This window comes from Drosophila busckii, chromosome 2L (genome assembly GCF_011750605.1).
Source record: "Drosophila busckii strain San Diego stock center, stock number 13000-0081.31 chromosome 2L, ASM1175060v1, whole genome shotgun sequence".
In the NCBI taxonomy this organism is placed as follows: domain Eukaryota; kingdom Metazoa; phylum Arthropoda; class Insecta; order Diptera; family Drosophilidae; genus Drosophila; species Drosophila busckii.
The window spans coordinates 6,060,581-6,088,226 of NC_046604.1; the positions used below are offsets into that span (position 1 = coordinate 6,060,581).

A 27,646-nucleotide genomic window follows, 5' to 3' on the forward strand; every position below is an offset into this window, starting at 1 on the left:
GCTAAACAGTTACTGGGCTAGCAGCAGATATTACAAATTTAATATTTATGTGCAACAAAATAGAATGTATATTATTCGAATATACTTAAAACTCAAAATAAATGCTAATCAGCAGAATATGAGTTAATAGAAAGTAAGCTGCTATAAATAGCACGATGAACAAAATAAACAGGTTCGTATAAAAAATAACATTTAAAATTTAATAAATATATAAAATACTAACGATTTATATGACAGCAAAAACACAATTTAGTCAGATATACATTGTGAAAGGGCTTGCTATATGCAAAGTAATTATTAAGCCTATAAATCTTATCTATAGGGTTATCAGTAGTGATATAATATTTACTAACTGTTTATGCAGCGCACACAGCCATAATTAATTCTGGCTAAAATCGTTTTGATATATTGACATTAAATGAATTTTAATTAGAAATTAAGTTTCCAGTTAAGCAAAGCCCAATGTTAAGTTTAAAAAGGTTAATAATCTTGAAACCTCTGCTGATTAGAATAAATATTAGGTGCAGATTTTTAGCAGAAATGTTTGTACAGTGGCTGCTAAATATTTGTTGTCTCTTTTGGCTGCTGCTCAAACACTCAATTAACTGCGTGGCGCCTGAGCAGCGTCCATGTATGTGTGAGCCACCCACCCACTCAAACAGCCACACACACTGAAAACAAACTGGCACAACAAAGCAAAACATGGTAATGAGACGTAGCTAATGCTGTCTATTGTTGCTGTTGCTGCTGCTGCTGATCTTAATACTGTGACGTCAGTAAAGTCATTGAATTATAAATTAATAGCGAGCGCCATGTCAAAATTATAACAAACAAACAAAAAAAACAACAGTTCTATGCTCAATAATTTTTAACTGCGCTGCGGAAGAGTCAAGAGTTTTGTGTTTCGCTACCTGAGCATAATATTAAGTTACATTGATGACGACAGACGAGCCCGCAATCCAAGCTCAAGCAGAGAGTCCAAGCTTGGAGTTGATTGCAGGCGCGTAAGCTACGATAAAGTCGCGAGATTAACAAAGTCGAGTGACACGCAAATGCGTCAATCGCAAAAAAAATAAAAAGCAAATTGAAATAAAAAAGAAGCAAATTAAAAATAATGAAAAATTATAAATAAAGCAACAACAGTTAAATGAGCTCAGCTCAGCTCAGCTCAGCTGCTTGTCTTTGTGATTTGTCTTTATCTGCCTCGCTCTCTGCGCAAATGTGTCCACTGATGTTGATGATGATGATCGTGACAAAGAAATGTCAGTAATTGGTCCCGTTGGGGCAGCGCCAGTTCCAGCCCCTCCCCACCCCTCCCGATGTGAAACTGCGCTCAAGTCATGCTAAAAAATTTACGTTTGACGTCAGTCGTACGCTGTGGATTTTTCACAATGTGTGATGATTGTGAAGCGCCAAGAAAGAGCAAGAGCCAGAGCAGGAGAGAGGCAGCGAGAGAGAGGTAAAGAGAGTGTGAGCACAAGGGCAAGCCAGAGCAAGCAGAGCAAGCAGTTAACGCCATTCAATCAAGATGCGAGGCATCGATAGTGAAGGCAAATTAAAGTGCAGCAAAAACAACAATAAATGCACTCAAAGCGGTTAGAGAACCTGAGCAAAGCGACAAATCATGAATGAGTTTTTATGTTCATTTCAATAGAAATTGTTAAGCAATTTTTTAACGGCAAAATAGAATTCTTAGAAAATAATTATTTTGATAAAAATTCACTCATAAATCGCACATGCAAATAAAATAAACTATGTTTACAGTTATTTAAACAAAATATAGAAAAATTACTTAAATTATTGCATACAATAATTTAACATTTCTTCTCTAGAAATTACAGCTGAGCTGTTTTTTTTTAAAGAAATTCAAGCAAACTACGTCAGCAAATTAGTCACAGCGCCTAAACTTAAAAGCCGATGCTAATTTTGTTAAGTAGTATTGCTGAATCGCATTAATTGCTTGATTACTGTTACTTGTGGCAATTTGTATAAGGCTGGAAAAACAAACATTTCGTTCAAGTACATCATAAAATTGTTATTAAAATCTGTCACAGTTTTGAAATCCGTATTTGAACAAGCCGCTTTATTTAGTATATTGACTCTACTTGCGCATATGCATTTAGTTACGGTCACGTGCAATTGTTTAAGTGTTCTGTTGTTCTGCTGTTGTTTTTGAAATGTTTCGTTACCCATACGCCACGTTGCATGCGTTGTCGCTTAGAGTTCAATGCATTTTATGAGGGTTCTTGAGTCTGCGGCCTACGTTGAAATTAGCATAGCCATTGGCTTTTTGCATCACAATGGATACCAATGGATACGAAAGACTGACGTATGTAGTTGCCATGTGGGGTGAGCTAGAGATTAGAGGGGCTGGGGTGTGTGTGTGGGAGCGGATGGTTAATGTATCCGTTGCAGCTACAGACGTTCAACTTGGAGGTTTCTGTGTCAGCAATCAATCCCCCACATGAAGCCAACGTATGGCGCATGGCCCCGTCCTATAAATATGCGCATTTTGCACTCTCGCTTGCATTGGCCATGAACCAAGTGGCCTGGTGAAAGATACAGATACATATCCAAATACATTGGGAGCTCTTGAGAAACTGGCGCAGATCTTGAAGTTTCTTTTGCATAATTCCCTCCGCAGCGCTCGCTTCTCTCTCTCTATTTGCAATGCAGATAGACCCAAATATTCCGCGAAGTTCAACAATTTGGGTAAACAACACAGCTGCGCAGACAGTTCAATGTCTGGAGCCTGGAGTTCAACCTTAAAAGGCGCCATATAGCCGATGGCATGATGATGATGTCTTCTCCTTTTGCGCTGCTGCTTCTTGTTTACGCTTTAGCCGATGTCTTATCTATATCTAATTGCGATTTAGCAATATCAAAAATTGCGTTTTAGCAAATTTCTCTATGGGGTGACAAAACAAAATTGTTAAATATTTAACAACACATTAATACTGATGAAATTACTCAAATTATACTACTACTAGTCGCTTAGTCATGCTGTCTACTATAAAGCCTTGCACTTACTATAGGTTACCGTTTAAAGCGAAAAATATGTTCTGCTCAAATAGCATGACAATTCGAAACTAAAGTCCACTGATAAAATAAAATAATCGCTGAAAAAACTGCTAAAAACTGATTTGGTCTAACAAAGCAATTAAAATATGCAAATTTTTTAATTTAAATGGTGCTCAGCTCTTAATACTTAATCAATCAATTGCGAGTGTTTATATAATAAATCGAGAGGGGAATTCTATGCTTGACTAAACTTTTGCATAATAATTTTATATGCATAATTGATGTTTAGTCTAATGTAAATAAGTCTCGACTGCCCTAGACGATCCTCCAAAGAGAAAATTAGAAAAGCAGGCAGCTGGCTTAACAGTGGCTCTCCCATAGTTTGGAGCTTGCTGCTGTTTCGCTCTCTCTCGCCCACAACTCGCACTCCCACACTCTCTGCGCTCTGAGCGCGCAAACGAACCGAACCGATCGCTGCGTTCGTGTCTTCGTGGCGTTCGGCGCTCGGCTGCGCCAACGAGAAGTACAAAACTGACAGAGCTGGCCCCAAACCAGTTAGTCGCTCAACAGAATCGCAACAGAGCGTATCACACTCGTCGCGTAGCAATTTGCTGAGATAAGTGCAAGCAAGTCATTTTTTGTGTGCTGTGTGTACAAGAAGTAAAAAGAAGATAAATCAAGCAGAACAGAAAAACGCAGAAGAGCAGAACGCAGAAGCAAATGCCAAAGTGTAGTTGTAAGCAGAGCAAAGCGAAATAAATAAATCTAAATGCAAATGCAATGTGCGCGTAGTAACAACAACAACAACAGCAAATAGTAGGAAATACTACAGAAAAAATAAGTTATAAAAAATGCAAATCTAGCGGGCATAACAAAATACAAGTTTATGCAAGTGTAAAAACGCAAAAAGTTGTGCGAGATAACTGAAGCATTATTTTTTTGTTGCCTATAAACTATAACTGTGAACTAAAGCCAAATGACTATGAGTTCAACTGTGTTGCTGCCAACAACAACCACAAACAACATCGACGACGACAAGCAAAGCAGCTAAGACGCTGGAGAAACAAGCAACAACAACAACAAACAGATCCACAATGGCCAGATCGCATGAGAAATTGCGTTTCTCGTGCATCGACAATATTCGAATTAAACAAATATGGAAACTAATTGCATTGGATACGGCGCCCAGCAGCAACAAAGTGGAGCAGCCAAAAGGCCACAGCAACAATAGCCACAACAACAACAACAACAACAACAACAACAATAACAATGAGGTAAGTGAAAAGAAAGCATTTTTTGGAAACAAACAAAATGTTGGCTGTGACGTCAATGCCAGCGTACATCCGTGTAGAAAGCAATGTTGCAGAGAAAGCGAACCAAACATACATATTCATATATATAGTAAAGAAAATTGTTCAACTCACTCCATGGGGGGCAGACAAGAGATGTGGAGATCTGACGTCTGTTTAATGTATTTAAATATTGAAACAAGTGTTTGGGAACTACCCCGAAGTAGCTTAAGCTATGTGGCATGCAAATATCGCAAGTCTGCGACTGCACTGGAATTCCAGTAACCTACAGTATATACGCTATACAGTAAACTGTCGCTAATTGAAACATTTAGCCACATGCAGCACAACAAATCAATTCATTTTATTAAAATCAATTGATGTATTGATGCTTTTTGCTTTGCTTGTGCTTTAATACAAACAATTGTTCAGTTTATTGAACCCTTTATTTTGTTGTTTTTTATATTTTGGTGACATGCATAATAAATGTCCTTTGCCTGTCAGTTTATTGACTTGTCGCTGTTGTTGTTTTTATTTTTTTTTGCAGTGTATAACTGTCAAGTGCAGTTGCCCACGCAGTCATCAGCTGCTAACAAAATTTAATGTGTATTATACATATTTTTATTATCAGCAGCCGACAGATTTTATTATTTATTTTATAATTTGTTGCGGCGTGGACAAGGGCGTATGATAAGTGTGCTTAGCGCAATTTAATGTTGTCTGACTTGAGTACGATATGAAGGCTATATTAGAGATATATAGAGTAAGGTTCATGGATATTTCCGTTTTCAATAAAAATGTAAGCTAACTTAGTCAGTGGAGTGAATGTAGAGATGAGTCTTGGGGGTCTTGGAAACTTTTTCGAAATGATTCATGCGTGGCTTTAATTAAAACGAAAGAGTTTATTCATATAAAAATAAATTAGCATTAGTTACTAACTTGTGATTTATTGCTAGAATCAAGACAGTTTCTAATGAGTTACTATTCAGCAGACCATAACCCTAGAGCTTTTTATAGTATTTTTTATATATAATTTTTTGCGCTCTAGCTCGCGCTAAAAATTATTTATATATATACATATATATGTATTGCGTTAACTTGGCGTTATGTATAATAAACCATAACTGGTTTAAACCGCCCTCGGATTCCCCCTCTGTCCACTCCCCAGCGATCCCTCCACGCTCCACGTTCAATGCATTGACGTCAATGCAAATAAAGCGATTGAGTGCGAAGCGAATCTTCAACGTTGTTGCCTCTTCTGCAGACAGACAGTCTGTCTGTCTGTCTGTCTATCTGTCTGTCTGTCCGTCCAGCCGAGTGGAAACTCGAAGTGGAGCACACACTTTAGGGCTGAGTGTCAGGGTTGTGTTCTAGTTCAAGAAACTAGTTTACGCTCCAGTCAAAAGAAGCGTCTGTGCAGCAGGTTGAGCTCTCCTCGATATTCTTGCCAGGGTCAAGTGCACGCTTAGCCGCTTCGCCGCTTAGCCCGTGTAAGCTTATCATTAAAAACAAGTCTACATGTGACTGAAAGTTTGCCAAATTTGTTGTATTTGTTTAATTAACAGAGCCCACAGCGCACGCCTTTGACGTCACGCGCATACACTTAATTTAAAATTTGTTGTGCCATTGTTTTAATTTGCTTTTTCTTTCTTTTTTTTTGAGAGTTAACACGTTCGCCGAGCGGCAGATACAATAGACATTTTTAAGTAGTCATAAATAAACACTACTAAACTGTTGCCCAAAGCGAAGCTAAAAATAGCAGAAAAAAATATAAAACAAATGCAAAGTCGCGATTAAAAACGCATGCAAAGTCGCGGACGCGACTTAGTCGAGCGTAAAGTGCTGTAATTTTTGAAAAACAATTTTATAATATTGTAGAATGTCATAGTTAATTATTGTGTGTTGTCTGTGCTGCGGTCAAAAACTGTCACAAATTGTTCGCACAGTCACTGATAAAAAACTATGCACACACACGCCGAGCGAGTCAAAATAAATAATAATTTTGTGCGTTAGCATAAGCCTGTGTAATTATGTAAATTTACTGCTGGGTAGACGTGTTTAAGATCAATGTACAAAACGTCGAAACAAGTGCAAAAAGGAAACAAGTGTCTGCACTAGTAGAAAGCAATGCTACTCAAACTGTTTAATGCAGCTCGCTCTGTGTCGTCGCCTCCTCTCTCTCTCTCTCTGTCTTACGCATTTAGTAAAGGTCAGTGCTGACGTTAAACTCTATTACTAAATAATAGAATAGCATTTTATATGATAGTTTTTAGCATTTGCTTGTTATATAGTCTAATAGATTTTATATATATTTGTTTTGATTGACAGCTTGACACACGACATGACACATATAATTATTTATATAATTTATAAGTTACGCCTTAAAGTGCGTACCGATTCGTTGCTTTAGTACCACTGTGCGTATACGCAACCTTGGCCCAAACGCTGCGCACTATCTTAAGCGGGCATAGGCGTTATCTTTATGGCTATAAGTATGTGAGCATTTGTTTATCTATAGCTCTCTTTGTACAAAAATATTTGCATTGACTATCATATAAAAAATATAAAAAACTGATGAAATATATGGGCGTGTACCAACAGCTGCTAGGGGTTAATGAAATTGCGAAATGAACTGAGATTAGCTTAGAACGCACTTAATTTTCTCTCAGTGCATGCTTGTACTAAGGCAAACACTCAACTCGTTGTTAAACTGTTGACAGTTGAGTTATCAGCCGCAGCCGCATTAAGGCGCAGCCTTATCTTTCAGATAAGACAGATCTTAAAGATAAAGCTAATTATTATTGCCAAAGCCCAGTAGGCAGCTGAAACATATTTAAAGACGCTGCCTATGCCAGTTAGTTAGTTAGTTGTGGCATTTATTAAAACAAAATCATTTTCAGAGACGCGCTCGTAATTTGTTATTGCCGAATTAGCTTAAAAATCTGATGGCTTAATTTATGGTCACATATCAGCAAATCCACAACAACAGCATCGAGTTGATAAACTTTGCATACTAAGTGGCTCATTAGGGGCACGATAAAAATAAATATAAAGCGAAACCACACACGGCGCTCTGGGCCAGAGCTCCTCATAAAGCAAAACCGAGGCGTTTTTAAAATTTATTTTCTTTCTTTCATTCTTTGCTTTGCGTGTGTTTGTTTTTTAAGGTAGCGTAAACAAAATAGAATTTTTTGCACTTTGCGACTTGTGGTCGTTGCATTTTGATTGTATAATTAATTAAGGTTGTCATATATGTGAGAATTGTACGATATGTATGTATGTCTGTGTTTGGTTTGGTTAGCTGACTGACTGACTGACTCATCCGCTTTTGGGTTCAAGCTCTGTTTACTTACGTCAATTGGCACTACTTTGTCTATTCGCAGCGCCTATCCCTAACATACGAGAACTGCACTAACTTGGCCGAATATTTAAGTCTGCAAAGAGCGCTTCATGCACAAACCCAGTCCGAGTTACAGTCCGAACAGCAGCAGCAGCAGCATCAACAGCAGCAACAGCAACAAATGTCGCTGCTCAAGTTCTTGGCCATTGTAAGTAACTGCCCCGTCCGACTGTTTATGGCCGTAAAGCAAATGCAATTTAAACGCTTCCTGTTCCAAAACCTCAGACAATCAGCAAAAGCTTGCCTTGCCCAGTTAACCAGCTGCCCATATCATTTATTTGAGTGTCAGTTCTTTACCTTAACACGTGTTGCATTAAATTCACAATTTATTTATTTCTAATTGCTCGCTGACCAAACAATTGCTGCAACTTGTAGAAAGTAAATTAATTTCTTGTGTGTGAATTGTTGTTTGCTCGGAACTGGTTGTCGTCGAGGCGTGATATCGCCACATGTGTGAAAATTGTTCTTTATCAGTTCCACCCTTGAGTTATACACACACACACATTTATCTGCATATATCTGAAATTTATTCAATGAAATATTATATGCGATTTGGTAGCAGCGTGTGTCTAGATAAAAGTTGGCATAAATTAGCAGCTTATTAGACATAGTTTATAAAAGTTAATTATATATGCGACAATTTTGCTTGAATAGAGATATCTCTCGGTATAAATTAATTTACTAATTTGTTCACATATTCTCTTTTATTTCAGAACGCGCTGGAGCTGAGTGCGCCTGCCACACCGCTGCTGTTGCAACAACAGAAACCAACGCAACCCAAGCCACTCGGCTGGATGCAGCTCTCAGGGCATCCCGAAAGGTAAGCAGCCCACTATTATAGCTCGCACTTGACACTTTAGCTAACTCTTATTTTTCTTTATAGCATTGTGCCCACCACAACGGGAATTGTGCGCAAGCGCATCCAGTGCAGCGAGGACAGCGAGGTGCTTGCCTATCAGCTCATCTCTCAGGAGCCGCAGACTTCACAAATTGTGCCCGCCTACTTTGGACTGCGTGAGCTGCATGCTCAGCACTATATTGAGCTGCAGGATCTCTTGGCTGGCTTCAAGGATCCCTGCGTCATGGACATTAAGCTCGGCTCACGCACCTTTCTCGAGTCCGAGGTCAGCAATCAGACGCTGCGTCCTGATCTCTATCAGAAAATGATTGCTGTCGATGCTAGCGCGCCCACTCCCGCGGAACACGAAGCTCAGGCTATTACCAAGCTGCGCTATATGCTCTTCCGTGAGTCGCTCTCCTCGTCACACACCAAGGGCTTTCGCATTGAGGCGCTGCGTCTGCGTGGACGCACACCAGTTAAGGATTTGAAGACTTGCCGCAGCAACGAACAAATATCGAACACCATTGAACAGTTCCTCGCCACACGCCGGTCCGTGCAGAAGGAACTGCTGAAGCGTCTGAAGCACATGCGTCTGGTTATTGAGCAGTCGCCGTTCTTCAATCGCCATGAGATCATTGGCTCCAGCATTTTCATAGTCTATGACGATCAGCGCGTGGGCGCCTGGCTCATTGACTTTGCCAAGTCGCGCCAGCTGCCTGCCCAGCTCAGCATCAATCATCGCAGCCCCTGGACGCCGGGCAATCGCGAGGAGGGTCTGCTGCGCGGCATGGATGAGCTGATACACTCCTTTGAGGAGGTCTATGCACGCAGCAGCAGCCATCGCGGCTGCCTTAAGATCTAAGCTGAAGATTGCCACGCCCACGCCCACTGCGCCCACCTATATAGGCAAACCAAGACTGATTAGCAATGCGCTTCAATTACATTATTATATATATATATATATCGCATCCTCTCCACCACCACACCCATTCGCACCACACGCCTTAAGCAGCCGCCGCGCCACGCTTTGATTATTTTCCATATTGGAAGCAACCACTAAGCGATCAGGCTTGCAATCATAGTTATAGACAACTGTGTATAGCTACTATATGTATAGAGAACGATTAGTATTGAGCACACCAAGCAGCATTTGTTTGATTGAAAAAAACAGGTTTAACTTGTTACATTATATTTATAAACGTTTACATATACTATATAGATATTAAGTATTCGCGTAGTAAAAATGTATCCACAATGAATTTCGTACGTAAGAAATAAAATCTCAAGCGTGTAAGCTGAAAATATTTAAATGAAAAACACTTGTTTACATTATGCATACATCTTACCCAGTTATGTGCAGAAGGTCATATCTCAGATATATAATCGGAAAACTCTCACGCCAACGCTAACGCTGCTTAAATTGAAATTCAAATTCAGTATAATTTATGTGCTTGCTACGTGTTTTAATTTGTTAAATACACTTGGGCAGCTATAAACTATTACTTATAACTAGTCGGAATTCAAATGGCTTGGGTTGAATACTCTACACACCACAGCTGAACGGATTCAATGTTAGGCATATTCATTTTTATAGCAGCCACATAAACAAAAGCTCAGAGAACGTGTGCTGTTAATAGATTTCGAAAATTGTTTGTTTTTTAAATTATAACCTAAACTACATGGTGCATATAAAATGATCCGCATCGATGCTGGAATATATGTGACCTTCGGAAATCATGAAATCCAAAATGTTGCTGCAAGCATAGAATTTTAAGTATTGACATTAAACAATTGTTTGTTGCGCCATAAACTTACTTCATTTCGGATTCATTTATGTGTGAGAACTTTGCTTTAAGTTCTTTGCGACTTATACCCTCCTCCGAAACGTTGCTCTTGATCGCCTGGAACACTGCCATTTGCTTGTTATCGAGACCGGCAACCATGGCATTATTTTGACTGGAAGTTATGCCGCTTGTACCAAAGTTACCAGCGCCGCCGCCGCTGCTGCTGCCGCTCCGTGTCGCCATTGACATGATACTCCTCTGCCTTATATCTGGAATGCAGCGCCTCCAATGTATGCGTGCAGACCTCATTGGGATCCAGAATATTCAGCAGCTTGAATACCATCAATACCTTTTGGCCCGCCTGCGAGCGCACTGAACCATAGATCTTAACATAATTGTTAATCATAGCATCTGGAGCTTTCACTGCATCGCCTTCCTCCAACCAGTAGTGTGCATCAATGCGTCCACTGTGATCCTCCAGCGTGTAGGTGATCTTTGTAGAGGAAGTCTCTATGTTGCGCACAATACCCACAACACAAACAAGGGCGTAAGTGACATCAAACATCTTGAAATTGCCCTCGGGCGAATCCACAATTTGTTTAATTAACAGCGAGATAATGCCCTATAATTAAATTAAATAGTTGACAATTATATTCATTGGACATAAGCAATTATAGCTAACCTCTCCGGCAGCCTCCTTGGTGGCGCCGGCAGTTGCCGTCTGTGTTGCATTAAAGTCGCCAACTGAAAGCCATGAATTAAATTATTAGTCCACGCACTTAGAGACAAGACACTTATTAGACAAGTAATTAATACTTACATGAATCGTTCATTTTGTTTGTTTTATAAACAGCAGTAAATAAGTATTAATTTCACAAGCTACTTCATAAAATTGAGCGGGAAGATAGAGATTATCGCGTGATACGATATATTGAATACAAATCGAATAAATATGGCTGTTATCGCTCACCCACCGCACAAACACAACCATCGATAATTGTTGCGTTGACTTCATACGTTTGTTCATTTTAATATACTATTAAAATGAATTCCTTAAGACCCTGTGGCTGCAAGGGCGTGAGAACCTGCCTGACTTGTGAGAAGGATTATAAAATTGAGAAACCATCGCTGCAACAGCAATTTCAGAAACTAGAGGCCTGGTCTTATTGCACACAATGTGTATGTTTCTATGCCGGCTGGGATGTCCAAGCTGTTCAGAACTCTCATGGACAACACAACAAAGCTGAGGGCTTGACGCTGCCTGGCATATATGTCGAGGAGCAGTTCCTAAGCAAAGAAGAGGGTGCTCGATTAATAGGTGACTTGGATGCACTGCCATGGGATATTTCACAAAGTGGCAGACGTAAACAGAACTTTGGTCCGAAAACAAACTTTAAAAAACGAAAGCTGCTGCTGGGCGGGTTTAAAGGATTCCCCGCAAGCACTAGCTATGTACAGCAACGTTTTGATATAGTGCCACTGTTGCATAACTTTCAGAGCATAGAGCAGTGCTCACTGGAGTATGATCCTAGCAAGGGCGCAAGCATAGATCCGCATGTGGATGACTGCTGGATATGGGGCGAGCGTGTAGTAACAGTAAATTGCTTGGGCGATGCAGTGCTGACATTAAATCTTTATGAGGAGAAGCAGGCAGGCAAATACAACATGGATCTGGTGAAGGATTATGAAGAGCAGCTGCTGGAGCCGCTGTTAAAACCTGAACAGTTACAGACTTACAAGCACAAAGTGTTGCGCATACCCATGCCTAAGTAAGTAGCAAACAGTTTTAGAAGTGTATATTATATTAATAATTTCCTTTTAGCCTCTCACTTATTGTGCTTTATGGTCCAGCTCGCTACCAATTCGAGCATTCTGTGCTAAGAGAAGATGTGAAGGAACGTCGTGTCTGTATAGCCTATAGAGAATTTACACCCATGTATATAAATGGCTTGGAGAAGGTTAAAGGCGACCCAGTTACAGAACAATCCCAACTATTTTGGCGAGTGCCAATTAAAAACAACTAAGCATATTTATTTTAAGCTATTTATTCTGTTGGGCTGGTCTATAGTCCAGCAGCGCCACTTGGGCAGGCAACTGCACGCCGTGCATGCGCTTAAGATGAGCGCGTAGATTGCTGCTGGTGCTGAAACTGCTCATGCAGACCACACACTGATGATTGTTCGTATGTTTATCTCTTATATGCGCATTCAGATCCTTCACCTTGACAAAAGCTGTAGTGCAGTACTTACACACGTGAGATTTGCGCACATGCGTTTTAAGAAACTGCTGAGAGGCATAGGCAAGTGGGCAGTATTTGCATTTGTATACAGCTAGACTGCCACTGGGCTCCGCATTTAGCAAGCGATTCGTTTCATTATATTCATCCAGATTATCATGCTTGAGCTCCACTGCAGCATAGTCTAGCGTCCGCAGCTCAAAGCTGGGGAAATTCTGCAAATCTGTTTGACACTCCTCATTCAGTTCCGTGGCTGGTAGAAATTCCGAGACAATCAGCGAATCTTCATTAGCCAGACGGCGTGGTGAGCGTGTTATGCTTGCTTCTACCTCTAACGTTGGCTGCACCTCTTTGGGATCTTTAGCTGTTAATGACTGCGGTTGGAGAATTTTAGCTTCTTCAACTTCCATGCGTTTCTCTTGTGCTTCGCTGTACAATTGACGCAACTGCCGATTGGCAATCATCAGCTTGCTAAAGTACGTATAATGCACCAAACACTCTTCCAAGCATGCATTACATATCATGGGTAGTTCTGTTGTTAAGTCCAATGAATTTAACTAACAAAATAGCATACCTTTTATTAGTTATTCTCTCATACTTATTATTGTTTACTTACCAACATGGCCTGCATCATTTCAGATATTGATATCTCCTCTTCAAAGTCGCCCTCACTAGATGGGGCAGTAGTCACGACTTTGTGCTGTGTTATGTCTACATCTGGACTGTCTGAAAAGCAAATCCGGCACAGCTTGCGCAAGTCTAAGTTCATGTTTATTTGAATTATAAATGCAGCACTCTGCACTCGAAACTAATCTTAAATTTTCACAGCTGATTGCCAGGGCTGATGTAGTGCTGTATTTTTCTTAGTGAGTTGCAAACCTATCGATGACACTATCGCCACTTTCGATGATTACCTCGCAAATGTTTGTTTAAATTCAAATTTATACAATATTAACACTCAGAAATATATGAAAATTCGCATGTTTTTAAGATCCACAAAGACACAAAACTGGCACTTGCTGCTTAACTCAGCAGAGAAATTCGCTTGAAAATAAAACAAAGTTGTAGTTAAGTTATAAAAAGCAAACACATCGTTCTCAAGTCTCTTTTCAAAATAAATTTTATTCAGTTTTTAGTTTTTTTCGGTTTCATTTCTCTCAATTTGTTAAAGTTAATTTATTTTTTAAATTATTTAATTTTGTTACGGCTTATAATTAATTATTATCGTCAATGTGACGAAAGTTATTTGTCTGTCAATAATTCTTATCGACAACAGACTTCTTTTTGCTAATTTTTGTATTTTGTTTTTGTTTTATTTTCATTTACTTAATTTATTTTTCTTTACATGCATAGCTTGGGATTTTGTTTTTTTTTGTCATTTTGAAGTCATTTTGCATTAACGGGCTTTTTAAACTATGCAAATAGCTATTTAAATTGAATTGATAGTATTGTGTTTGGGGTTTACTTTTGCTTTTAATAATGTTTTAATGAAAAGCGTTGGGATTGTTTTAGGGGTCTTGGAAATTGATTGGTGAGTTTTATAGTGCTTAAAAATTGCGGTTTATAGCCTAGTTGTGTTTTTTTAGTTTCATTTTGTTTTGTTCAAAGCTAATATTTAATTTATATATTCTTTAAAAGTGTGAACAAAACTGTGTTCTTGACATGCAAATTAAAACGGAACTTGGCTGTTTTGCATTTTTCGAGCTGCATTTTATTTAAACAAGATAAATGTTTGTGTGTGTGTGTTTGTCAACCTTTTGTTCAATTAGTATTAGCATTTAGGATAACTCTGAGCTGAAGAAATATATATATTTAGATGTAAGATTTTTATATTTTGCTTGCAAAGTAATAGTAGGTAGAGTTTCTTTTCTTTTAGTTTTTCTTTTTTAAATGATAAAATCTGCTCGGTAACTACGAGCTGTTCACATTTAAACGTATGACTTGATTTTTGCAGAAATTGTTTAAATTCGTTTTTGGTTTTTAAGTTGTCCTCGCCCAATGTAGGACGCGCTTAAGTTATAGTTAGCATTGATTCTTTTTTTTAAGTTATAATCTCCTATTTAATGCTATAGTATTATAATATACATATACATGTAGACGACTTCATTCTTTTAAAGAGTGTAGAAAATGTTTTGTTTTTTAAAATAGCTGCTTTTTATCAAAAAGACATACACATACATATGCATAAGTAGTAATAGTACTAATTATGCGCCTAGTTGCTCGAAGTTTAGCTCACTAAATTAATTATATATAGTATTTATATATAAAAAAAATATAAATGATACGCTCAACTAAATGAATATAATTCAATTGAATTCCATTGCTAATTGCGCGTTTTGCGAAACAATAACTAAAGTATACTTGCTGTACTGTACTATCAAAAAACAACCTCAGAGGGGGACAGACCAGTTATCGGTGTAGGATTACGCATAATAATTGGGCGTAAGTAAAAATTACATTATATCAAATGCAAATAATACAATAATTACAAAAATGATTTGAGTGCCCTGTAACTGGTTCAACGCAGTTTGGAAGAGATTTAGTTTTGGTTACAGTAAGTAGTTGAAGGTTGACGTTTTCTTTTCCTTTCATTTTTGATTTTGAGTGTAGTAGGCTGACCTGCGTTTCTCTTAAGTAAAATTATGTCTGGCATTTAAATATGACTTGACCTGTAGCACAATTCTGTTAGAAATTTAACACAACTTAAGCATAGTTTGGATATAGTTTAAATGTATTTAATTTTAAGGACATAGCGAGTATATACGGCAGTGTTAATTTGTGACAAATTTCTCAGCATGTGCTTACGCTTCATATCATGTTTTTCAATAAGGAGGTAGGTTTATCTTTGTTGCTTTTGCTTTTTGCGTGTATTTGTCGTGTAGAAAACGTGTACTTGAATAGGTTTCATAGGTGGGTCTTGAAAAAGTTTTACAATCTGGGAGCGTTTATACCGTAAATATCACTTGTTCGCTTTCGTTTCGTTTTGTTCATTGCTAACGTTTAGTTGAAATCGAATTGAAGCTCTTTGGGGAGAGAATATAAACTATATAGAAAGTGGGCATTGGACCGTAACTGAATTTGCAAATTTCCAACAAAATTGTGTTATATATTTACTTTTTTTTTATAGTTATTGTGTTTATTGTTTTTGGTTTTTGCTGCTTGCTTATGAAAAATATACTTTAATATATTTTTTGTTGCCGTTGTTGTTGTTGTTGTATGCGGTGATATATGTGTCATAAAATATATATACACCTGTAATTATTTATTTTTAATTATTGCTAGTTTTATCATTTGACTAAATTTTGGTTTTGCATTGAATTGGTGACTATAACTGCTTTGTTTGAATTCATTTTTGCTACAATATGTTCAACAGTAAATTTTCTAAAACATTTTCTTGTTCAAAGTATGGTTTTCTTTTTGCTTTAAAATTAATTATTAATAACTATATTTATATACTATATATATATATATAGATATAAATATGTATACATGTACTCATATTCATTATTATGTGTCAGTTTTTGTTACCATTTATGTCCAACTAGTTGCTATGCATACAAACGCATCTTCTATCTGCTCCTCCTCCTTCTCCAAGTACGAACGCAGTAAAGAGAAACTTAAAGATTGACAAAGTTTTTGTCAAAAAAGTCATTTTGGAAACTATGTTTCAAAGAAACTTTCCAAAAATCTGCTTTGGTCCATCTCATCTCATCTGAAATTAACTCCAAACGGAATATTTGATGCCAGAAAAAAAAACTTGTTGATAACTTTACTGCTGTAAGTTCTTAAAACCACACCTACTAATAAAATGGTTGCTGTCCCTTGTTTTGCTGTCGAGTTGAGTTGTTTGTCAATTAAGTGCTTGTAACTATGTGTAAGTGTTTTTGTGTGTGTTGGTGTGTGTGTCGTGTGAGATTTAAATACATATCTAATGTCTCATAGGAACAATCTCTTATATACATACATATAATGTATTCACTTGTCGAACTGTTGCTTACATAAATTATAACAACTCAACATAATTAACATAAAGGTTTCGTCATTGTACGCTCACGCATACATATACATAGCCTCATATACATATTATATGTATATATGTGCGTTTGTACATATTAATATTAATTGCAATATGCCTTGTATTTACTTTCCAGCTTTTGGTATTTGTTTTTGGAAGCTTATTTTTGTTTTATTTAAATTTATTTATTGCTACTATTACTATGCAAACTGCCTATGCAGTATTATTCTTTTCCTTTCATTTTGTTTTTTTTTTTTTGTTGTAACTTACTAACAATACACAATTTGCTTTTTATTTATTCGGTTTCTTGTACGGCAGTAATTTTTGCTTTGCTTTGGTTTTTTCTTAATTTTCATAAAATATTTGTTCTGTGTGTATGTTTTTCTTTTTCATTTTGAGTTTTCTTGCATCATTTTCGTTTATCATTTTCTTAATACTTTTTGTTGTTGACTTAAAAATGTAATTAACAATTTGTTTTTTTTTTTTGTAATTTTATAATTTTGTTTTTCATTAATTTGCAGCTTTGCTAGTTTGGTTTTTTTTTGAAAAAGAAACTTAACTATGCATGCTCACCCACACATACGTACGAACGTCATGCGCGTGTGTGTGTGTGTGTGTCTATTTGTGTATGCGTAAGTGAGTGCAGCTTAATTGTCTAAATTGAGCGTCCTGCGTCCTGCTTATTGCACAATTATGTGAGGAGCCGAGAGCAGCACGGTTACCGTTGCAATAATCGTGAAGAGCGTAAAAACAATTAAACAAAATCTGTGAACGAGAAGAAGCAATAAAGCATGAATATATATTATATATGTGTATATGCTTTGTATGTTGATTAGCACAAAATGGCGCTAAGCGACAACATGCCGCCATGTTTGCATATTAGAGCCACGTGTCATGTGTGTAAGTGTGTGTGTGTATGCGCACGTGGCAAGCAAACAGCCGGAAGTTGTGTGCCTGAGCGGTTGCTGCCTTAATTGTTTGATTTGGCATACAGTGAGGCAGTTTGGTAGTTGCCACAATATAAGTATGCATATGTGTTGGTTGCTGTGTTGGCGCCAACTGTTTGTTTATTTGTTAGTTAGCTGGGTGTGAATTAATTGGCAAAGGGACTTTGAAGAGAGACTCACCTATCCACAACCATTGCAGCGAACTTCCAATCGCTTATCAATTCCGCTTCATCGTCAGCTTTGCGCATGCGCGCTGTGATAAATTGCAATTCTTTAAGAATCAAATGTAAATCTTTATGATTGCAGCCTATTGCAGTGTGATGCTCCTCCACCGTTGTGGGCCGACCAAAGCTACTGCAAGTTGTTTCAATGTTTATATATTTGCATTTTCTGTTGCGTTTACGCTGTAGCTAAACTTACGCTGATGAACCAATGGCGGTTTGAGAGCCGGATATTGTGTGACGAAAATCATCATCAATATCTAGAACATTGGCTAGTAATGATTTGGAAGAACGCTCCTTCAATTCCAATTCCTTCATGCGATTGCTTAATAATATTGATTTGCGCGTTATCTTGCGGCCAGGACGACCCATGCGCAAAATCCAGGGCAGCCATTGTAGGAAAACGGATTTAATCTAAGAAAAATATGCCATTAGTTACGCGTACTTGCATTTAATTGCTGCTGCTGCTGCTGCTGCCGCTGCTGTCTCTCTTTTCTTACCCACGGTGGCATTTCGTGTATATCCGCTGTGCGATGATGATAATTGAGCACCACAACCGTTAGCACCACTGAGGATGCAACCATGAACATGATGCAATTGAAATATGTACCTGAACGCGTGTGTATTGTTTTTTTTTTTTTTATAACAAAGAATAAATAAGAAAAAGTATTCAATGTTAGTTAAAGGTTACTCTGGCTTACTCAGCTTTGCGCAACACGAAAAGAAGAAGAAACCAAAGTCAATGAAAAAGAAATTAAAATTTCAACAGCAACATTACGTTAGTTAGTTTTTATATATTCATGATAAGTTGCGTTCAAGATAAGTTTGTGTGTCGTACAAATGCAGTGATTTATTAGATGCGCTAACTAAATGATTTTTATTTGTTTTACAGGGTATTACGACATGCGGGCATGCCAGTTTACATTTTAAATTTACAGCAAGACAATTGCATGCAGTTTAGAGTTCTCTTTAGTTTATTAGTAATACAAATAAATTATTAAATATGGAAATTGTGCATAAGGGGCAGTCAACTAGCTTGTCAATTTTAAAAACAATATCATTGTTTTTAATTCGAAACAATGCACTTAACGCTTCAGCTGCTTGACGTCGCTTAATGCACAACAAATAAATAAAAGCGATTTTAAAAAATATTATTAATAAGTACGCATGCATGTAAATAAAGCCATGAGTAAAAATTTGATTACATTATCCTTTGTACAAGTTTAACAACTGTAAAATGTTTGTGGGTTAATTGAATTGCTCTGTTAAACAAATTGTAGTACGTTTTAAATATTTGCATTAAGTGTTATTTGTTTTTGGAATATGTTTATATAAAAAATGTGTTTATCATTTATTCAACGGCTTACAGCAATTTTACATTATTTATAGTCAGTTTTTGATACTTGGATGTGAGGAATTTCATATAAAAATATTAATCGTAAGTTACTTAAAGCATAGCTTGCATATGTAAGTAAATATATAAGTATTTAGCGGAAGCTTTTATGCAAAGCACCCTGTATATATAAGTTTAAACTACAAGAGTTTTGTTTTTATTTTAGTTTTTGAAGCTGTTGTTTGTTGTGACTCAGCATTCCAGCTTAAGTTTAAAAAAAAAGATTCAGCCAAATTTCTAAATAAGCTTTGAGGTGAGAAGAAATTCTTGGGTTAATTGCTACAGCAGCCACAAAAAGAAGAAGAGAGTTTTTGTCTTTAACCTTTGGAGTATTTTGCTCATGCGCGCGTTTATGTCAAACGTTTTGTGGTTTTACCTACTTTAAATGCACTGCAAGCAGCCTGCAGTTGCACTAATTATTTTTTAATTTGTACAATCTATATTTTTTTTTAGAATTTAGTTCGTTTAGCCGTTTAGCCAGCTGATTTTTTAGTAACAGGTATACTTTGTACATTCGTTTTGTTTTATCAGCTAAAAGAGAAAAGAGTTGGTTTTTGTTTTTGTTTTTATAGCGCTAAGAATTTTTATATTTTCCGCAATTTTGTTATTCAAATGATAAAGCATAACAATTACAATTAGGTATTGATCAATTGGCATATTACTAAATACCTAGCAGCGGTACGGCCTCGCTCGTCTTTGTTATGACATTGCCGACCAATAATGAGAAAACTGTTTGCGAGAGTAGTATTGTAACACCTGCAAATATTTTGTCAAGAATTTGTTTGTTTTTTTTTTTGATTTGTGTAGTAGCCCAGACAACAAAATTTTCAACACGCAGACGAATACTCAGATCAATCATAAATGTGATATGATATACGACGCTTAGACAAAATCATGAGATAGGCTGAAAGCTGAGGTTAGTTGGTGGGAAAGTAGTAGAGACAAAAGGGGCAAGAGTTGAGTGTTAAGCTGTTTTAGAAATTATTGACTGCCCCCAATAAGTAGGCAATAGTTTTTATTGTCAGTATAAAACAGCTCCTCGTTTCCTTTGGGGATATCAACAGAGTTTTACTTTGATTAAATGATATTTTTTGGCTGAACCTTTTTCTTTGCTTTTGCTGCTGTGCTTTTGCCTTAAACATTAGTTAATTAGTATAGAGTTGTATTGTATTGTTACTAAGCCTTTTGTGGGGTGCATTTGCTAGGCTCAATTTATATTGTGACTATATTGTTGAGAAACATTATTTAACTGTGGTTTTATAGTTGTTTGTTATGGCAGTGCATTTAATAGTTAGCTGAGCGCTAGTTAGCTCAGCTGATGGGTGTTTAAAATTGAATTAAAAGGAATCATCGTCAAGCGTATGCAGATACAACTTCTCGACCCATTCGTAGCACGCGCATATTTTAATAAACAAACTTTGATTTTGTTTAGCGAAATGATATTTTTGCAATTTATTTGGCAGCAGATATAGTTGTATATATTGTATATTTGCATTTTAAATAGTCAAAAAGGTTCTCGAGCAAAAAATATCATTCCGAGCAATGGGTCAAAAAGTGTAAATAGTTGATTGCGTGGTTGAAAAGCGAGTAAGAAAGAAAATTGAAAGCAAATAAGATAAACTTTTATGTTTAAGCACTAGTAGTATTGAATTGGGTATGGTTGGGGTGTACGTTTTGGTAACAGTAAGTGTTTAGCTATGTGGTTTTCTTTTCTGGCTTATGGGTTAAGCAATGGGTGTACATTTGGATAATAATAATTTACTGGTGGTTGCTATGCGTATGCAATTAACGTTTACTAAAAAGTTGAACATGAGTGAGTGATTAACAGAACAGAAAAAACATTTGTAACACATGTGAAATCAAAGCTATTTTGCAAAATAGTCAAATAATACCATAAGAATAAAACTTCTTTCTTGCTTTTGCATCTTCTGCGTTGATGGCGTTCTCAACGTCATTTTATTAAACAAAATTGTACTTTCATTTTCACAAGTATTTTCCCAAACTCACTTGTATTGAAATCTGTCTCATAAGTATCTTTTGTAATTACATTTTCGTTATAAGAGAGAGTTTTTACATAATCGTGAAGTTGGAATATGTAGTACATGTACTTGATATATATAATAAATATATTTTGAAGTTGAATAATTATAAAGTGAAATGTAAATGCAATAGAAACTTTTGAAATACAAAATTTCATTCTAAGTTTGAGAGCTTGTTTTTTTTTTTATTAATAAAAGGTTCTATTGCATTATTTATAAACATTTCACAGCAAAATGGAGTGTTATTATTTATTTGAAAGTGAATGTCATCATTGGCGAGGAGGAGTTTATGGTGCTCAGTAATTTCTACTTGTTGGTAATTTGAAATTGGCCAATGACAAGTGAAGAGAAGTTATAGAGAAAGTTAAGTTATTGTTGAAAGGTATAGTTTGAAAATATGTATAAGTAGATAACGATAGCATTTAAAAGATTTCTCATAGGGTGGGGGCTTGAAAGATTTGTTCGTGTTCGTTTAGGAAGGGCAAGCAGTGCAGTGCCGTAGCACTGAGCTTTGGTCTGCTTATTGAAATATTGAAATAATAATGCTGATTGAAATAAGCAAATGATAATTATATATTTTATGTGTGAGTAAGAGATAGCAAGTTGTTGTAAAACAGAGATAGCAATATATAACAAGATGAACAACTAAGAAACGACGTCATTATATATTTAGAGCATATATTAACTGCAATTTGAGAACAAGATGTATATAGAGAGAGCGAGAGATAGCGAGAGAGCGAAAGAGTTAGAAAGTTAGTTAAATTGAACTGGTTTAGTTTTGCATTTAGTTAGTAAACTTCTTGTAATTAGTAAACATAGTACGAAGTACACAGATAACATTTAACAACTTTTTGGCACTTAGAACATGATATTGGTTGACTTTGTTTAGTTAGTCTAGTTTAATTTGTTAAAGTTAAGTTAAGGTTTCTTTGTTTGTTTTAGTTAAGGATTATATATGCGAACAATTTAGTAATGTGTGTGAGTAATAATCATAATTGATATATATATATAACAACAATAACAATAATATTTATGAATATAGTATATATATAAATATTTATTTATTTATATATATGTATATGTACGTATATATAGTATGTAAATCATATTAAGTAATTTGTTAATTAATTGTTTTTTTTTTTTTTTGACAAATTTGAATATATATTTGCATTTGTTATGTTTTAAATGCAATCGCTACCTAACAAGGGGATTGCATCAGATACTTGGGGCAATGTCTCAGCTACAAGGTTGAGAAACACTGTGAGCGATAGAAGAATTGTAACTCCTGAAACAAAAGAATTTTTTCCATTTGAAAAATACAATTTAAATAATGACCAATAATGAAAATCATAAAACGTTATGAATGTATATGTATTCGTGTGTGTGTGTATCTGTATTTATATATATATATAGAGTATATATAGAGTATGAGATATAAATAAACTGAAAGCTATATCAAGGATATTTCAGAGGTTATTGTTGTAGTTGTAGTTTTTCTAGTTGCTGTCACTGTTGCTGTTGTTTGCTGTACGAGTCTGTTGAGAACGTTGAAGATTTATATAGCCGAGCTCCGCTGTAATTGTTTTGTATAAGTTTCGCTTGTAGTTGTTTTGTAGTTTCTCTTTCAATTTGTGGACTCAGCCAATTTTCTTGCTATTTAGTATGCGTTTTTCGAATTCGATTCTCAATGAAGTGTGATACTGATGAGTAAATGCTTTGTATGTCAAACTGAAAAACGAAGTAGGGCCAAAGGTCTGGGAGTTTAACTGAAACCTTCGTTATGTTTGTTTGTTTGGGGTTAATAACAATAATGCCAAATAGTTGGGAAAGCTTTATCAAAGTTGATCTGAATGCAACAAGTGTTGTGAAAATTTAACTGACAAATAAGTTAAGCTTTATCAAAAATCAGTTCTTAATTCTTTGACTTTTAACTCTGTTGAATAAAATTTTGTTAAAATTGTAATTAGCTCTATAGATTCTAATGACAATTTGTATATGCTAATTGTTCAGCTCATAAGCAGTTACCATTTATTTCAGTTAACCTTGCTCAGAACCTTGTTGAAAGTCCAATTACAGTTACTCCAAAAACTTTTAACCCCCTCAAAAGCAAGTGGCAATGACTTCAAGGTCATTTGCACTGCTTGCGCGCTGATGAAACATTTTGGCACAAATTTCCACAACACCCAGCAATTTAATGTGCATATAGTTTTTTCTTTAGTGGTTACTTCAACTTTTCAAAAGCTTAATGTTGGTATAAGGTACACATTCTTCCAGCTTTTGCCCATTACATTACGCAAAAAGACAGAGCAAGAGAGAGAGAGCGAGAGAGAGAGAGCGGGATAGTGAGAGGTAGCAGGTTATAAAGTGAAAAGTTTTTGCGGCTGCTTAGATGACTACAGCACTGTTTGTAAATTGAACTCAAACTTGCGCTCGACTTGAACTAAGCCTTGGCTTGCCACAGCTTTTTTGTTTTAGTTTTTTGTTATTTTTTTTTTTCGCCCAAGTCAGGGTCATTGAATGTAGCGCTACGTGTCACCAATTTGCCACGCCTAGTTCGCACGCGCCTCATTTAATTTGCGACGTGCAGTGTGACTTAAATGTCGGACCAATAGCTTTTATTTCACAAATTTGCGCATTGCATGCAAATGATATAGTTGGAAGGAAGCATGGGCGTAGTCAGGTAAGGGCAGGTTATTCTCGCCTAGATAACGAAAATTTATGTTCTGCCTAAATATATATCAATATTTAATTAAGGCAAGTTTTTGAAAATTACAAACTTTCAAACGTATACTTAATAAAATAGTTTTAGACTCATGGGATGCAGCTGAGTTTGCGAAAGTTGTAAAATTCAAAATGTAATAAATTCATTCTTTTTTATTATTATTACATAACATTATGTAAAAGCCGCCCAACTACACCCATGGTTGGAAGTTGGTTTAAAGTAGTGGGTTATAGATCAGGTTGATTTGTAGTATGACATAATATGGAACGCATGATGAGCGATACGATATTATGTGGAGTTGCAAGTCTACCATCTGGTCAAATGGATCTGCATAAATGCAAGTTCAAATGTTGCGTATTTTTTTTTCTAAATTTAATTAACGTTGAGTTTAGTTGAGTTCGTTTAGCGGGCTGTGAGTTGGGGCTATGTTAGCAGTTTATAAGTCGGGAGTTTACAGGTACGTACGTATGAGAATTTTTTATAGCACATAATAAATATGGTTTGAGTTTGTTTATTTGGGGTTTAAGCTAGCAAAAGTATATAAATTTACTTAGTTAATTGGGTGTTTTTATTGAGTGAGCAAGTATTGGTGTGAGTTTATTTGTTTTTTTACTTTTTTCTTTGCTGTGACTGAGTGAGTGCAAGTACAAAGTGTTCTTGCCAAAAAACAGAGCGAGAAATAGCGAGACGTATAGCTTTAGAGCGAGACAGAGCGATAGTTGGTGAGTGAGTGAGTGAGAGAGTGTGTGTTTTGAGTTAATGGCTAAGAGAGTCAGTTAACGACTTTGCCTTAGCCCAATTCAAGGACTAATATCTGCTTTTTGAGCTATTTGCATGCTTTCTTGGTCGTATGTAACGTTAACAAGTTAAGTGTTCTTTTGGCTATATAATTGTTACAGTATGTTCTTGTAGTTGTTTTAGTTGTATGCGTGTGTGTGTGTGTGTACTTACGTCGGTTCAATGTTTATTTCTATTTACAGTGGTTTCGGGGTGTATTATTATGTACTGACAGGCAATCTAACTATTGCCTACTAGTTGCTTATAAATATACCTACCAAATGCTTAGTCTAAAATGCTCTTTATATAATTATATATATGGTATATATATATATTGGTATGTACATAGCTTAGTTTCCCTAACTTTGTTTTCCTCGCTACTTTACCAAGTATCAAAATGACAATTGGCTGTGTTTGCTGTTTGTCAATACAAACCTTTGTCAATATAACATATGCACGTGTTTAGTTGTTGTGACAGTTTTGCTAACTTATGCATATAAAAATCATAAATTACTTTATATATAGCAATATGTATTTGATTGGTTACAGTTAGTGGCTTGTTGGCTGTTGTTTTTGTTATCCAAGCTAACTGTATTGATTTAATTATCTAGACTACGTTTGATTTTGAGTGCTCATTATAATTTGCTGCTTGACTAGTTCATAAGAATTCGCGCTGCTTGATGATGTAAGCTGCTTGCTCTGGCATGCACTGCTTGCATTATGTTACGCAAGCCTGCCTGCCATAAGCTGCTTGCTATGGCAACCGCAGCTTGCATTGCTATGGCATAAATTATGCTTTGCATTTGGTCAAATTTCGCGAATTCTCATGAACTGCACGCAATTATAAATTTATACTATATAAGTAAGCTATGTAGTTTTGTTTTATTTAACTTTTTGACTTTTGACTTGTGTTTTTGGTAGCGAAAAAAGGTTGTTCGTTGGATTTGATTTTTAAATGTTTGCTATACACATTTCAACTAGTTTTTTTTTATTTTAGTATACAGTTTAATAATAACATTATTAATTGCGTTTTGTACTACGTTTTGTATAATGCTGCTATGCTTTAAACGTAAGTTTGATGGAGTTAGTTTTAGTAAGCCTAACATGATTATGATAACACTCTAGACAAGCTTATTTACACGTAATGAACGAATTGGCTTTTAAGTTATACATATAGTATACGAGTAGTTTAAGCTTATTTGTTAAAATATATATTGTTTTTAATAGTTAATTTTCAGGCCAAGTAACTTAAGATAAACACAATCATATGAATTAAATGATATGAAAACCATAATCATCTAGCGGCAAACACGCAGAGAAAACGATAACAACAAAGTCGACAGAAACAACAACTGAAACTGAAGAGAACTATGGATAATGGGGGACAGTTTTAGGCAACATACGCTTTTCATACAGCACAATGGAAATGATGGCAACGAAAACGGAAACGAAAACTTTCGTTTCGTTCTAGAGTCGTTGCGACTTGATGAGCATGTGAGTTTGAATTGACTGTTTTGGTTATTTTTTTTTTGGGTTATATTTGTGATTTGTGACTTGAATGGTGCGTGTGTCAAATACCAATTATGTCAGAGCTTTTGTTTATTATTAAAGCACGCGTTAGATAAGTACTACAGTTGGTAAAAGAAATAAAAGTAGTTGAAGAGAGAGAGAGTGAGACAGAGAGAGAGCGAAAGAATTGATAATCTCAACTAGCTAAAGTCGTTAGATAAATGCAGAAAACTTGCTCTGGCTGATTTCGAGTACTTTACATGTTTAACTAGATAGACAGACAGAGAGAGAGAGAGAGAGAGAGAAAAAGAGAGGGAATACATTTAATTGCTTGTTGCTTGGAGTGTGTTTGTGTGTGAGAGAGAGATAGTTGACATTGAACTATACTATATATGTATTGCAATAGGTCTATCCAAGTTCCGACAGGAAAATAGTAGAAGTAGCTGGCTGAAAACTGAAGTTAAATGTGTGGCACACAGTTAAAGGACCAAGTAGATAGATATAAGAATAGTTTTCATATAGCATAATTATATATCATTCGCCATAAGTTCAAATGTATTTATGAGTGTGATTTTCAAGTTCTAAATAATTGGTATTTTGTTTTATTTTTATTTTGTTTTGCTGTTGGGTTAGTTTTTGTTAGTTTTCTTTGGTAGACATATAAAGTATTCAATTGTGTTTTGCTTTTTGATATTTTGTATTCATTGCACTACTGGTAGTAAAAAACTAATGACAACTAAAAACAGCAATAACTTAGCAGCACTCATTGCTACATATAATAGCTGATTGTTTTATTTTTTTTGTATGGGTAACTAAATTTAAGTTGAAAATCATAATTAAAATAGCGTGTGTGTACCTATAAGAGGAACAGCATCCGACGTTGTCGGCATAGACTCGGCAACAAGGTTAAGAAATACTGTTAATGATAGTAGTATAGTTACGCCTGGAACAAGAGATACAATAAATATAAGAAACAATTTTCGTAAATTAAAGCTAAAACCCAAAAGCTTACTGAAAAAAGATATAAAGTAAATAACATTATTAAAAATTAGCAAAATAATTTGTTCATACTTTTAGTTTTTGGTTGGGACTTTTAAAGGATTTTATTTCTTTTATTAAATATATATTTGCTTGGAGTTCTAGCTTTAGTAGAAATGCTGCCTTTTGTTATATGCAAAGGGCAGCACTCTAATGCGTTTTTTTTTAGTTTAAATCATTTTAAAGTTTACTTAAAAAATATCATGCATTCTTTTTTTTTAGCTAACTAGCTTTTAAAGCAGCGTAGATGTTTCTTTTTATTTTGATTTTTTATTATATTTTTTTGTGCTTAAATCCATCTAAGCCTCATTTCGCTACCGCTGCTTTACCTGACCTTAACTTTTAGCAAACCTAACTAAGATATTTTCAATTTACCATTTGGAAAAAAAGCAGCTGCAGAAAAGACTGTTATAT

General features: G+C 35.8%; 5 protein-coding genes across 9 annotated transcripts in view; 2 read left to right on the forward strand and 3 right to left on the reverse strand.

The window, feature by feature from the left end:
- The first annotated feature begins 3,818 nt into the window (after positions 1–3,818).
- LOC108597078 (inositol-trisphosphate 3-kinase homolog) lies at positions 3,819–9,865 on the forward strand. Of its 3 annotated transcripts, none has more exons than XM_017983417.2 (4): positions 3,821–4,295; positions 7,694–7,858; positions 8,424–8,530; positions 8,594–9,853. In XM_017983417.2, the coding sequence occupies exons 1-4, from the start codon at positions 4,116–4,118 to the stop codon at positions 9,411–9,413; spliced, it is 1,272 nt and encodes a 423-aa protein (XP_017838906.2). In that variant the 5' UTR covers positions 3,821–4,115; the 3' UTR covers positions 9,414–9,853. The 3 variants fall into 3 exon arrangements, with proteins under 3 accessions (XP_017838916.2, XP_017838906.2, XP_017838926.1); XM_017983437.2 differs by lacking the exon at positions 3,821–4,295 and adding an exon at positions 7,177–7,477; XM_017983427.2 differs by lacking the exon at positions 7,694–7,858 and having other exon boundaries at positions 3,819–4,295; positions 8,594–9,865.
- A 133-nt stretch (positions 9,866–9,998) lies between these two features.
- On the reverse strand, positions 9,999–11,240 carry LOC108597120 (replication protein A 32 kDa subunit). The gene is given in 5 exon segments (XM_017983503.2): positions 9,999–10,305; positions 10,367–10,566; positions 10,568–10,957; positions 11,018–11,079; positions 11,156–11,240. Coding segments are annotated over 5 exon segments (744 nt in total). The 5' UTR covers positions 11,169–11,240; the 3' UTR covers positions 9,999–10,226.
- A 52-nt stretch (positions 11,241–11,292) lies between these two features.
- Positions 11,293–12,359, forward strand: LOC108607751 (alpha-ketoglutarate-dependent dioxygenase alkB homolog 4). The gene is made up of 2 exons (XM_017999192.2): positions 11,293–12,104; positions 12,158–12,359. Exons 1-2 carry the CDS (start codon positions 11,380–11,382, stop codon positions 12,357–12,359), a joined length of 927 nt encoding a protein of 308 aa, XP_017854681.2. The 5' UTR covers positions 11,293–11,379.
- Positions 12,360–12,375: 16 nt separating this feature from the next.
- Positions 12,376–13,385, reverse strand: LOC108602895 (zinc finger protein 236). The gene is made up of 2 exons (XM_017995299.1): positions 13,188–13,385; positions 12,376–13,128 (listed from the first exon to the last, which is right to left on the reverse strand). The coding sequence occupies exons 1-2, from the start codon at positions 13,338–13,340 to the stop codon at positions 12,376–12,378; spliced, it is 906 nt and encodes a 301-aa protein (XP_017850788.1). The 5' UTR covers positions 13,341–13,385.
- Positions 13,386–17,066: 3,681 nt separating this feature from the next.
- The window catches only part of LOC108597130 (neuronal acetylcholine receptor subunit alpha-7), a 97,489-nt gene continuing 86,909 nt past the window's right edge, over positions 17,067–27,646 (reverse strand). The window contains exons 10-15 of one of the 3 annotated variants that reach the window (XM_033294903.1): positions 27,051–27,137; positions 22,385–22,471; positions 18,255–18,364; positions 17,954–18,168; positions 17,714–17,887; positions 17,067–17,351 (exon numbers count right to left, since the gene is read on the reverse strand). In XM_033294903.1, coding sequence (XP_033150794.1) covers positions 17,267–17,351; positions 17,714–17,887; positions 17,954–18,168; positions 18,255–18,364; positions 22,385–22,471; positions 27,051–27,137 — 758 coding nt within the window. In that variant the 3' untranslated portion in view covers positions 17,067–17,266. The remainder of the gene's footprint in view (positions 17,352–17,713; positions 17,888–17,953; positions 18,169–18,254; positions 18,365–22,384; positions 22,472–27,050; positions 27,138–27,646) is intronic. The other 2 variants (XM_033294916.1, XM_033294894.1) reach the window with 2 other exon arrangements.

Excerpts from the sequence above, each read along its gene's own strand:
- LOC108607751 (XM_017999192.2), top strand. The coding sequence starts at position 11,380 with ATGAATTCCTTAAGACCCTGTGGCTGCAAGGGCGTGAGAACCTGCCTG. Across the intron at positions 12,105-12,157 it reads TTGCGCATACCCATGCCTAA|CCTCTCACTTATTGTGCTTT; the intron begins GTAAGTAGCAAA and ends ATTTCCTTTTAG.
- LOC108597078 (XM_017983417.2), top strand. The coding sequence starts at position 4,116 with ATGGCCAGATCGCATGAGAAATTGCGTTTCTCGTGCATCGACAATATT. Across the intron at positions 4,296-7,693 it reads ACAACAACAATAACAATGAG|CGCCTATCCCTAACATACGA; the intron begins GTAAGTGAAAAG and ends GTCTATTCGCAG. Across the intron at positions 8,531-8,593 it reads CTCTCAGGGCATCCCGAAAG|CATTGTGCCCACCACAACGG; the intron begins GTAAGCAGCCCA and ends TTTTCTTTATAG.
- LOC108602895 (XM_017995299.1), bottom strand. The coding sequence starts at position 13,340 with ATGAACTTAGACTTGCGCAAGCTGTGCCGGATTTGCTTTTCAGACAGT. Across the intron at positions 13,129-13,187 it reads AAATGATGCAGGCCATGTTG|TTAAATTCATTGGACTTAAC; the intron begins GTAAGTAAACAA and ends CTATTTTGTTAG.